Source organism: Neolamprologus brichardi, chromosome 11, assembly GCF_056152115.1.
Source record: "Neolamprologus brichardi isolate AB-2024 chromosome 11, ASM5615211v1, whole genome shotgun sequence".
Lineage (NCBI taxonomy): Eukaryota > Metazoa > Chordata > Actinopteri > Cichliformes > Cichlidae > Neolamprologus > Neolamprologus brichardi.
The window spans coordinates 28,717,299-28,730,679 of record NC_142114.1 but is presented as its reverse complement, the minus strand read 5'-3'; the positions used below and the strand labels follow the sequence as shown (position 1 = coordinate 28,730,679).

The following is a 13,381-nucleotide window of genomic DNA, read 5'->3' as shown; positions in this document are numbered from 1 at the left end:
ATTTTTGGCCATTTCACCAACAACAGTTTATTTATAAGGCTTCAATTTAATTAAAACCCAGTCCTGGGGTAGACCAAAGCCTCTTTTGGTGAACACTAAAATGTATTGTGTGTATACCAGAGTCATCACTGCCTTTGGGAGGCCCATTTATCCGTTTGACCCTTTTCCTGTTATTTCTGGTCATTTAATAAAAAATATTAAATTTATACCTCAGCTAATGAAGCCTCACATGGTTTTTCACTACTATTTTAAGGTGAGTAAATGAAACCTGTTGCTGGTCTTATTGCCAGGCTCAAACTGAGTGTTTGGGGAGTTGCTGTGCGTGTAAGCGCAACTGTTTTCGATATAATCAAGTCAAAGAGTATTTATTATCAGTAGGGCTGGGCGATGTGGCCTAAAATTCATATCGCGATATAATTTAAAGCATGTGCGGTAACGATATATATCACGATATATTCTTTTCTTCTGTATAACGTATTTTCCACACTATAAGGCACACTTAAAATCATTTAATTTTCTCAAAAATCGAGTGTGCCTTATGTATGAATTCTGGTTGTGCTTACTGACCAACCGATTTGGGCGTGCAGAAATGTTACTGCTTTATTGGGTGTAACAATTAAGTTTAACATCCAGGCATCCATGAAAACAGAATTTATTAAATTTAACGGAGTTAGAAGTTAGCAAGAAGTTAGCTCGCTAGTTTACACCTAAACATTTCATACCATGTTCTGACAGAGATTTTTGAAACTAATTCAAACGTACAGCTCTGCTACCACTTCCAACATAAATGAAGACAGAAAACTAAACCGCAGTGGCGTTTGCAGGGTTACTGAAGTTGGACTACCTGGTATATAATGTTGTGCTACATGATTGCTAGCGACACAGCTATGTTAGCATATCATTAGCACAGTGAAGCTGAAGGATGAACGCTAACTTTTTTTCCACTCGATAAAAGTTAACATGAGGGATTCTGATGGTGAGGGACAAATGCAATCGCATAGCAGGATGCTGTACACGGGCCAAACTTCAGTCAGGAGAACAACTGAGATCATTCATCCACAATACGAGGTTAGTTATTAATATACTGCAACAACATGGGAACAGAGCAGCTGCGAGAGAATTCAACATTAATGAATCAATGTTACGGAAGTGGAGGAAGTGCAGTTTTTGGCTTTCCCCATATTTCAAAAGTGCTTCATCTCTTTGCTATGACTGTTGCCCGGCATAATTTGCAGATGATAATGGTTGTAGCCGCTGCAATCAGTGTTGCCAACTCCTCAGTAAGGAAAATCGCTATTGGTTGTCCTAAAAGTCGCTAGAAGTCGCTAAATGACGTCATCACCTAATTTGCATAATTGGTCATGCTAATGTAATTGTAACCTACGTTGTTGGAGAGAGAAATAACATCGTGGACGAGACATAAAGTGAGCAAAAAACGTCCTAAATGCATTTAGAATTTATTTAGAACTACAAATTAAATTTCTTTTAGCAATTATTGTTTTTTGTAATGTCACAATTCCAACCCTGCTCCTTTATCCGGGCTTGAACCGGCAAAAGTGACCCGAAATAGGCACTCTGGTGGAATTACTTTGTGTGTGTGTTTATAAGTAGTTTTAAACCTGATCCACAAAACAGCATAAGAGTAAAAGAAGAACTGACTGCGTTACAGCACCCGCTGCTCGTTGAGAGTAAAAGCGATATGCGCTTTGTCTTTTTTTAGCGACTTTTTCTAGAAAAAAAGTCGCTAGGAGGTCTGAAAACTCGCTAAATATAGCGACAAAGTCGCTAAGTTGGCAACACTGGCTGCAATGCTTTCGACCAAAACAGGCGCAGCTTGATGACATCATCAACATGCGCTATCGCGATAGAGCGATATAATCAAAATTTATATCGTTTCTATCGTATATCGTTTCTATCGCCCACCCCTAATTATCGGTATTATTTTGATTAACATGCATGTTCCTATTATTTACGTCCATTTACAAAAAGGTAAATATTTTGATCACAGCTGTGGTGTTTCTTCCTCAGGAAACCCGAAACCTTTCGATGAGCACTGACATTTCTCCAGCAGGAAAAACTCCTGCGTGTTCACGTGTACTGTAGCTGTTAACTCACAAAGCTTTGGTGACGTTTTGAAAACAGAACAATAAAATACTACGAGCACTTAATGATGTCAAGTTGGCAAATTTCTCGCTTTGAAATCAAAATCCAGACTCTTAATTCTCTAATAAAACTACAGGAATCAGCTAATAGCAGTTCTCCCTGCAAATATTTTCCAAAAGATCATAAATATGATTGTTTTCAGCCATTTTACGAGCTAAACTAAAATGAATAAAACTGTCTGCTAGGAGACCGCGCTAGAGAAAAACAAAAGTTAGGACACTAAAGTTTTTTTACAAGCCTTCGTTTGTGCCAGAGCATTGTTCATTTTTTTCCCATCTGGCTTTAAAATGTCTGCACATTCTTTCTGTCTCTCCATCAACACCCACAGAAAACCCACAGCTGGATTCCTTATTCCCCTTCAAATACATCTAAGATATTCATTTATTTCTGAAGTCTACATGTCCTCACCGTGAAAGGCGAGTAAACTCACTTTAATAACACAGCGAAACACACGGTGAAGCGCCGGCTGTGATACGAGAGGAGAGGAATGAACGATTCCCACTTTTAGAACATGTGAAATGCAGGGAATTTAACCTTCACAAGCAAGTTTTGCACAACCGAGGCAAATCAGGAAGAGATAAGGAAAACTGAGATAACGTCTGCTTTAACTTAAACATACTTTGACCACAGTAAGGCCTTAAATCTCGGACTCACGTGTCACTTAAAAACCACATTTCCAGGGCCGTGTTTCTGCTGACATGTCACTTTTGCTTTCATTGTGTGGCTTTTGAATACCCTACTATATCACTTTCATTGCCCACCCCCACCCGTCTCCCTCTCTGCCCCACTTTTGCCCTCCTCAAACCCCCTCCCTCTTATCCTCGGGGACTGTGGCCAGGGCTTATTGCAGTTTCCATTGCTCATGGCTTCCCCTTGCTACTGCAGCCAGACTTCTGCAGTAAGCGTGCCTTGTTCCTGGGTCTGGAACAAACTCTTTCCCCAAACATGTGGCCAAAATCACGAAGGAACAAACTTATTTTTTGGTAGACATGCACCTCATCATGTTCCATTTTCATTCCCTATATTTAAACTGCTTACCGCATCTTAAAAATCATTTTAATTTGCATCACTCTGAGGAGTCTCTGCTTCACCAAAAGTCTTGAATGGCGATCTAAGCAGTCCAAAAACAATGATGTTGAACTTAAATATCCTCAGTTGGTGGAGAAGGAATTTTATTTGCAGTCTTTTACCAAAACATCCAGTTAAAATTTGGACTCTATTGTTAATATGAACAATCCCGGGTCTATTTTGAAAGCTAATGCCTGGCTTATAGCACACGCACATTAGCTTTTAGCCACCATTCTCCCACAGCCTGTTTATTTATATTGTGCTTTTCATTTCCTTACATGAATGAGGGAAGTCACACGGCATTGTGACTCGGAAAAATCAGGACGTGATGCCGTTTTGCTAAACAGGGACCACTTTGAAGTGTTTTTCTCGGCAGACATAAAACAGAACGTTGGATTTGCTTTAGAGCTAGACCTGTGATATTTTACTGTAGATGATACCACAGAAGCAAAAGATCTGATAGAATCACACTCAAAAGGAAAACCTGAAGGGCAACCATCAGGGGGGACTCTGTGGAAATGCACCAAACCTTTACTAAATGCTGACAAACAGCAGAATTTCAGCCAAAGCTCCATTTGATCTTAATAAAAGGAAACACAGAAATTAGAGAAACTGTTTATTAAATATATTAAATTATACATCAATATTGATCAATCTTTAATGAGCTGGGCATTCTAGTGGTTAATATTTAATGTGGAAATTTATGCATCAGCCTATAGTGAACATCCAGTTTAACCCATTTCTGTAGAAGCAATCATTCTAAATCTTTTATCATGACTGTCTGCTAACAAGACTTTATTATATATATAAAAACACTGTCAGTGTAGACGTAAAAACACTGGTAATAACGATGTGTTTATGGTGTCCCTGCACCAGGAATGCATTTCCTACATCAAACAGCGGCCCCCACAAAGCAAGTACCATAACAAACCATATGCATACAATTGGACGCACCGTCAAAGTCCTCCCACAAGCAAATCTCACAATTCAGCCGTTGTTTTGCTTCACTTACTGAGCTGGGCCAACCAATTTAATTTTTATTCAAATTGTGACTTTTGTTCGAAATCATTATTAAATCAGGATAAATTTGTTCCTTTTCTGCACTCATTGTGAATATGAAGCTCTTGTCTTCTGAATCAAACGAACTCCTTCCTTTACAGCAACACCTCCATCCTTCCATAGCAGCTCAGACTCACTGACAGTTTAGTAGAGCTCAGGCTGGAAAGACGATCTTTCCACAGAACAAGTAAATTCCAACAAACGTTTCATTGATTAACCTGTGATCAGGATCATTAAGGCAGCAGCTGCCTCTGTCTCCAATATCAGCTACATTTAAACTGAGATTATGGTTTTTGCAGCCCAAGAAAGACCAACAACTTTAATTTCAACCGTCACATTTTTTTTTACCATTAATGGGACGGTGACTAAAAAATGTTTGACGCTTGACTTGTGGCTGACGTCCAGCCCTGATGTCCAGTGCCCTTCAAAATGTAACGCTAATTTACACAACGGATACAGTTAGCCAAGAAAACGATGATTACACATCTTTACTAAGATCATGTGCAGATGCCCTGACACTGCGCTGAACTCTGGAGCTTCGATCAAAGGTTAATGTTAAATGTTTCCAGCTATCGGTTGTACTTTGGAAAGAACTGCAGGTCGGTAATTGGTTTAAACAAACCATTGTGTCTCCACCAGTGTTGGTCAAGTTACTTTAAAAAAGTAACTAATTACTGATTACTTCCCCAAAAAAGTAATCCCGTTACTTTACCGATTACCGATTTTCAAAAGTAATTAATTACTTAGTTAGTTACTTTTTAAAAACACAATTTACAACCTGAATAGGTGATAAAGCGATAGATCTTTCAGCCCAATTCTACTTTTTCTGCATAATCCATCATACAAAATGTAATCAAATGGAAAAGTCTCTTTTTAAAACTTGTTTTATTAGTTTTAATCTTTTAACTTTATGCATCAAGCAAAAATTTAATTATATGCAACATTCTCTGACTTGAAGAAATTTGTTTAATATTTAAACCTATTTTCTGCACATTCCAGCACATAAAATAAAATATTTTTTTGTGTGTTTACACTCAGTCTTTCAAATAGATGCAAGTAAAACACAGCAGAAAATAAATAAAGTCAAAGACTAGCGGTCCTATTGTTCTATTTTCACCTGTAAAGCAGGAGTGGGGTAGGCGGAGGTTTATCCTGGTGCAGGTGTGCCGCAGCAGTCAGTGGAAGGATACGGCAGTTTCTCTGTGAGTTTCTCATTACGTCGTAGCTACTCGGTGCTTGTTTGGAAGTTTAGGGTTTTTTTGCTGTAAAAAGAAGTTTTCTTCCCACGCACAACGGACACTAATGTTTTTGTCACTTTTTATGGAATCAAACTCAAAGTAAGGTCAGTACTTCCACGCTTTAAACGCTGCACGCTCATACTCTCTCCCGCACTCGATATATGATCCATTGTTGATCTGCACACAGCTGTTGTCACGAACGTCGCACTCGCTTACGTCACTGTCATGAGACATTCTCACAAAAAAAAATCACGGTTTTAGTAACGCAATAACGCAGCGTTCCTACGGGAAAGTAACGGTAATCTAATTACCGTTTTTGCAATAGTAATCCCTTACTTTACTCGTTACTTGAAAAAAGTAATCAGATTACAGTAACTGCCCATCTCTGGTCTCCACTACGATTTGTAATGTGTCTTGAACTTTGACCCTCAGCTTGAATAAAACAGAAAAAGAACACAGAGATGGTCTCTCACTGCCTCTACATTATTCCCGACACACTGTCCGATCGGTACGGTGAGGCTCAAAGGTCACATGAAATGAAAACAGTGCTTTGGTTATGATGGGAGAGCAGAGCAGTCAGAATCTATGCTAACAGATTTGTGAGATTAAATGCCAACTTTAGACAAACACTGATAGTCTTTAACATTTTACCAGATCAATAGGATTCACCTCTTAAGTCACCATCACTGGTATGCCACTAACTTAGCAATGATCAGATACCAGGTAACTTCACAGCAATCATATGATCCTTCTGTGGAGTCAGCAGATACACTTCCTGTTCCATGCTTCAGTCATAGGTTTGAATGAAGTACGAGAAAATAACCCATCCATCTATTTTCTCCCGCTTATCCACTTCAGAGTCGTTGGAGCCTATCCCAGCTACCACAGGACAGGGACAAGTTATGTTAGCAACAGCTGGGCTAATGAAGAGAGACAGACAACCAGTCGCACTCACATTCACACCTTTAATTAAAAATGATCAATTAATCAATCCACGCTAATGGATTAATAACTGAGAAGAGGAAAAATGATGCAGACAGTAGCTGTTAGTTACATGACTGAATGTCTGATGGGCTCATCACACTGAAGGATTATCTGCACGCAAGCAAAACCCACCCAAATGGACTGATCAATCAATACATGGACTAAAAGCAAAACCAGAAAGCCTCCAGTACCCAAAACATCTCTCTGTGCAGACATCTGTTTATAGAAACCAGACAAACGTGAACAAACGACAGAAGCAGCACCGTCACAAAGCCCTGAATGAAATCTGACAGCGAATTTCATCAGTCGCTACACTTCCTGTCAGAGGATCCCTGACAACACTCTTCATTTAAGGGAGGGGAGGGCTGCATGGCCACTAGACAGATGACTCGGTGACTTAAAGGTTATAAGTCTGATGCGCAGCGGCCAGCGTGCCCATCAGCAGCACCACGTCCTCCGCCTGGTCTCTGCAGCGCTGCAGATTAATGTCTCAAATGGCTTAAATGAAATACCAGCGCTGGATATTGAACATTATCCAAGTGTGACAGTTCACCACCCGTGTGTGACATTGTCACAGTCACTCCATACAGTCAAAGAGACAAACGATCGAGCCTCGACAGGCCAAGCCTCTCCGTTAGCGAATGGTGCCGCTAGTTAATTATCACCCAATGCCAGATCAATACCCCTTCTAACAGGACCATAAATCTGCTGCGGGGTTAAGAGGAACCCATTGTTACGCTCTGTTTAAGCAGTGGGAGCATCTGCAGCACAGAGGATAGTGATGAATGTGTTGCCGGGGCTCCGTGGGAGCGGGTGCGGGTGACTGTACTGCTTTGGCCCACTTCTATCGGGGCTGAGATCTTAAGCCGCTCTGAATAGCGCTCAGATGATCCGTCCTCTGGCATTTTTGATTCTGTCGAGCTTTGCGGTGTGTGCCTTTCATGCTGACTGCTTCAAAGCTGGCTGGGAGACGCAGATAGAGTGAACTCAGGGGGAAATGCGCAGCCAAAACAAGCTTGAATATGCCTGCTATTCTGTCAAGATGCAGGCCTGCGCATCCTTGTAGCATTTAAGCGCTGCTGTTGTTTTCTGTTTCACTGAGCTGCATACTATTCTACACATTCAACCTCCAGAGACTTGCCCTCTTTTTTAATTTTCTCCAAGACATTTATGATTAGTTGGCCCAACAAATATGAAAACTCAGCTTGTTAGAGCAGGCACACTGCACACAATGATTAATGAAGAATCATAACCACAGCTAAAACTGGATTATTATAGTTATTATGGTATATAGGTTTGCCGCAGTCGTCCCTTTGTCAGATTTAACTTTAACGCTGCTGCTCAAATTTTAACTGAGGCGAGTTTTAGTGTCACTCCACTGGCTTCCTGTCAACTTCAGGATTTTATTTTAAGATTTTATTCACAGTTGTTAAGATTGTAGATGTGCTGGCACCGCTCTGTTTGTCTTGTTCATGTACATTCAAATATCTACTTTAAACTAGAGGTGAGGGAGCTTTTTCAAATCTGTGGAATGATTAAATTGACAAACTACTCCTACATTTAAGTCTTTGCTCAAGATTAATTTTTACTCTTCAGCCTTTAAGTCAAATTAAACCTTAGACAGGAAGCTGCACTTAAAAACTGCACTAATACTTACAAGACATCTTTGTTAACGCTGGAAATATAAAGTTGACCTTGACTTTCATCTTTCAATCTTCTTGGTTCGACTTTTAAATTTAATATTTGCACTAATTAGTACAGTTTCTGAGTGCAGCTTCCTACCAGAGATCGCCAGCATTAGTTGATAAATATGGATGTCACAAACTCCCGTTGGTTAACACATTTTCCTCCCAAGCAAAAGATCCCACTTAGATCGCAGTAGGAGACACAAAGCCAGCCCCGTGCACTCCCAGTGCATGCTGATAAATCAGTGGCAAATTGAATATGCAAATCTATCCACGATGGCGACCCCTCAAAAATAAGGGAGCAGCTGATAATTGAAAAGATAAAAGATAATTGAAAAAAAAAACATAATTATTTGTTCATTTTTGTCACAGAGATGCTCTTTTATCCTCTAAAACCGAACCTCACTCCTCACAAGTCAAGAAAACCGACATTAATATTTAATTTAGTGCTCTCGAAGCACTTTGGTTTTAATTCATTTTTCTTACACGTTAAATTCATTATGTTTCAAAAGTCACACTGTTGTGTTAAGTATTTATAATCTTAATTCTGATGAAAATCCATGTGTGATTACAGTTTGTTTGCCTTTTGCAACACACCAGGATTCAAGAAGATTAAACGTCCAAACGGCAAAGCCATCTGGTCCGAGACGAGCCCAGCGTTGGATTCGGTTTTTTAAAACCAATCTCAACACATGCTCATGGCACTGAAACATAAGAGTGTGTGGGTGGCCTCTGCACAGCCTCCACATTACAGTAACTCAGAGTAGTAGTGAGCTGAGGGTATGAAATGAATAAAAGCATTGAAGCTGAAGTTAAGATACGTTAATTTCCTAAATCTCAGACACATGGGATTCAGGCGGGGGGGATGTGATGATTCCTGAAAGTCTCGTTCTGAGGTAATCAAATTCAAATGTCTTGAACCGCAAAACCACTGTCTCCATGGTGACAGCCAGATGTTGTGCAGCCCACATCACCTCCCCACCCCACTCCACATGCAAGCCTGGCTTGAGGGCAAAGTACAGGCATCTGTTACCATTTCCCCCTGCGGCTGCTGAAAATAACCGAGGAGAGACAGGCAACAAAGACGCAGCCAAGAGTCTGTTCCCGAAGGAGAAAGGCGGATCCTGACGCGTTCATACTGCCTGCGTGTACGCACGCTTTGTGCTGCACATCAAACCAACGGCCTCTTTAAATCTCCACCCCCTCAGGAGCTCCTAAATGGGGACAGCATCAAAAAAAATTCACCTTTACCGTGTCAAAGCCGTTCATTACAACATCACGTGACCAGGAAATTATCAACAGAGACCAAAGAAGAAGGAAGGGGGCCCACAGGAAGCCAAAATATTTCGCCAGAACTAAATACAGTGGAGAGAATTGACCTAGCGGTTCCCAAACGAGGCGGCTTTTGATTTTGTGACAGTCAAATTATGATGGAATTGCTCAGTTTTTTTATTATTTATGCATGTAACAAAAAAAGAAAGAAATCCCATTTTTGAGTTCCTAAACACAAATTTTGCACACGCATCAGAAGTGCTGGAAATTTACATAGTTCATGCACCCCTACAAAATTTCAACAAAGTAGCTCCAGAGCTGTATTTTGCATACATGCGTGCAAAAGTAAAATTCCAAGACATAGCCATCATCTGAACACAACAGGAAGTCTGCCATTTAACATGCAATTCTGCTGCCATTTCCAGGCATTATATGTTAACAAGCTCATTCTAGAGATGTAATCAGATCAACCTTTAATCAGCTCCATCAGCCCAACGATGCTAAACTGCAAAGCCTTTGAGTTTTCATTGAAGAGCATATTTCCAGCACCATGACGTAAAGAAACTGACTCATTCGTTCTCTAATCTGCCCCAAGCTTCAAACGCTTGATAAGAGTGAGGACCTGGAGGTGTTTACATGCTAATTTTGAGTCATAGTCATACTGCAACAGGAAATAAGCATTCTGTGATAAACAACATGCTTATGGGCTACATGACATTTTGCATGTTGGTTGTACACATGAGCAACACCCTGCACAATTAATAGCTGTTCTCACCACAAAGTGGACACGCAACGTGTTTTGTAAAGCAGATAAACACATATTTGGACTCTGTGCTCGAGTTATTCAAGTAAAAGTCTGGTATTTTTAAGAAAGTGATTCAAGGCTGCAGCATCAACATGCATTACCTAAAGTAAAAGTGCTCATTATTCAGAATGATCTAAATTACATAATTACTGATCTGTACAGTACTTTAATGTCATTTTAGCTACTTATAATTAATGATATACTAGTAAATTGATATTTTTAAAAATCTGCAAAATAATAACTTCCTTAAACTTTCAAATAAAAGGTCCTGAGTACAAAATGCACTATTTACATCCAAAGCTGGAGTAGAAGTAAAAAGCTGCATAATACAGAATTTGAAATAACCTGTTCTAGCATATCTCAAACATATCTCAAGCCAGAAGCTGCGATCAGCTTTGGGCAAAGGGACTTTTATATGTCCTTTATTAATCCAGGTAAAAAGTGTGTTTTGTAAAAACAGATTAAAGCAGAAACTGCAACAAATAGACCCTTTACAGCCCCAACAGGACTGGATTCATAATAACGTAAGTATAATAATGTAGTCATATAGATAGAAAAATTTAATTTCTTTTTTTTCTATATATAAAACCCTTTGTAACGCCCGCATCTACAGCACTTTTGGCACATTCATATTTCAGGGTGGACCTGTGGCCACCTCATGTCCCAATCTGTGGACACACCCCTGTAGGTGACCTTTAATAGTAAATAAAAGCAGGCTGAAACCCTCACTGCACAGCTCTCTGGCGTTAATGATGAAGACCTTCTGCACCATTTGTCTTTATATGCTACAATTTAATCCCCACACCAGAATCCCAGAGGTGATTAAGATCCCCCATCCTTTCACTGGCCTTTAATTAGGTGTGCAGCCAACGATGGTGACACGATGTACCCTTACTGTAATTATAAATCTCCTTGTTATCCCCACAGAGGGAAGCAGAGGCAGCCTTTGCTCGTTTGCCCCCCCTGCAAAGCTCCAGCTCTGAGTGGTGAACACTCCTGAAGAACCTCTGAGCAGGGACTGCAGCTTTTTGGTTGCAACCTGACTACATGACTGTACATTTATAGCTCAGTTTGGTGAATAACGGTCAGTGTTTCCTGCATGATGACACTGCCTGCTCTGTGGCCTGTGAGGTGTTTAATCACGCAAGGAGTGCTGATGAGTTATAGCACTGCGAGATCAACTTAAAGAGGTCAAACCTGCTCTAAAACATCATAAATCAAGGCGATAATTGCGTGCACCATTCATACTGAAGCTACATGCTGCAGGAGCGAGCCCAAAACAAGTGTAGAAAAGCTCCGTGGTGAGTGTGAGAAAGACAGAAGAAGGAAAACGAGCGGTCACAAAGGAAAGGATCAAAAACCAAAGCCTCTATCAGTGAATAACAAAGCCGTGCCGGAGCGTTGTGACCTTACCTTGATGTCTGGGAGCATTTGTCTCACTTTGAACGTGGTTTTAGATCCTGTCAACATTTTTCACGACGGCTCAACTCGCACTGAACTGAAGAGCAGGAGCGGACTAAAGCTCGCAGAGTGGATGAAAAAAATCTGTGTTGCTATGAGCTGACGGTCGCGACGTTAGCGCTCTCCTCTTCTCATGTTCAGCCGTTAAAACGCGAAAGAAACGTCCGGGGGCGAGCAGCTACGCTCGGCTAGCCTGTATCACCGGCTGCTGCTACAACTGAGGTGTTCACTGTGGACACGCAAACTATTTTCATCGCTGTTGTCACTGACAGCATCTGAGACTATGACCACACCAAATATAAAAAAAAAAGGAAAAAAAAAGCGAAAGCACAACCTACTGAACTAAGACCGCGAGGACTCTCTTATGAAGTGGCGTGACGGAGAGATGTGTTCACCGTTAACTGGGGCTTTGCTGCCCATTGCGTAGCGCTCTATTTGTTTATGCCTTCGCCATAGTGAAACACACCGGTGGAAAAAACAGAAAAGCCAAGCGCAACAGCGGCAGTAGCGGTGTGGAGCTTCTTAAAGGCACAGGACATCTTTACTGCCAAATGGAAAGTTAATAAGGGAGGGAAGAAAGACTGTGACAGGAAGTTTTGTCATATTCCTTTTAACACCCGTTTTACCTACTTTCACTTAACCCCTTGAACGCAACACAGAGATATAGTGGTAGAAATGTGAAAACTGGAGTAAAGTGATGACAAGTAACACGATTAACTTTGTTTTTCATGACTCACAGACTACTTTAATCATATTTTAATATACTTTTCTCTCTTCTCTTTCACTTCTTACCTTAACCAGTCGAGGCCCATGGTATTTTTCAGGTTAAAAAGGGGTTCTTCCTCCCCACTGCCATCAAGTGTTTTCTCATAGAGAAACATTTGATCATTGGGACTCTTTCTCTAATATTGTAATGTTTACCTTACAATATGAAACTCATTAATATCTGTTCTTGTGAAGTTAAAATGAATTAAATGCAATGGGCAAATGTAAAGCGGGAAAAATAACCTGTACTGACCTAAAAATATCTCAGTTAAAAATGAAACATTGGGATAAATTACATTACTGCTACAGTATCTATAATACTTTATGATAATCAGGACTAAGCATGGTATCAGGCCTCTGTTCTAACATCACAAAATGTGATTCTATCTTTAGCTCTGCTGTAACCAAACTACTTTAAATCCAGTGTACAGTACCACCTTGTGCTAACTCCCAGTTTTGTGTTTGCCCATAAAAGTAAACTTAAGAAAGAACCAATTTTTAAATGTATCTTTAGTTATTTTGTCACTAGCACCTTGTGGCAAAGCACAAAATTTGTTTTATATTTCTTTATTTTAATCTGCAGAAAAAATACCAAAGACAACACACTTTGACCGACATAAAATATTTTGCCACAACAAGGCGATTCCCAGAGAGCTATTAACTGAAGGCTTAATCTCACCATGGTCAAGTCAATTTTGAGGAAGCTGAGCAAGTGGAAGACAAAAGAAGTGACAGGTCTTGGTGCGCCATGAAATACCACCCAGAAAAGATCTGACTGGCTTTACAACTGGATAAAACACACACACATACACAATGGGATCGACCTTTCCAGAGTCCACACTTCAATATTATGGAAGCAGTGTGGGGTCATCATGAAAAAG

General features: G+C 40.3%; 1 protein-coding gene across 1 annotated transcript in view; it reads right to left on the bottom strand.

Moving 5' to 3' along the window:
- Positions 1-12,235, bottom strand: part of mtmr11 (myotubularin related protein 11) — a 45,456-nt gene extending 33,221 nt beyond the window's left edge. The window contains exon 1 of the mRNA XM_006801796.3: positions 11,688-12,235. Within this exon, the coding sequence (XP_006801859.1) occupies positions 11,688-11,744 (57 nt within the window). The 5' untranslated portion in view covers positions 11,745-12,235. The remainder of the gene's footprint in view (positions 1-11,687) is intronic.
- Between the last annotated feature and the right edge of the window lie 1,146 nt (positions 12,236-13,381).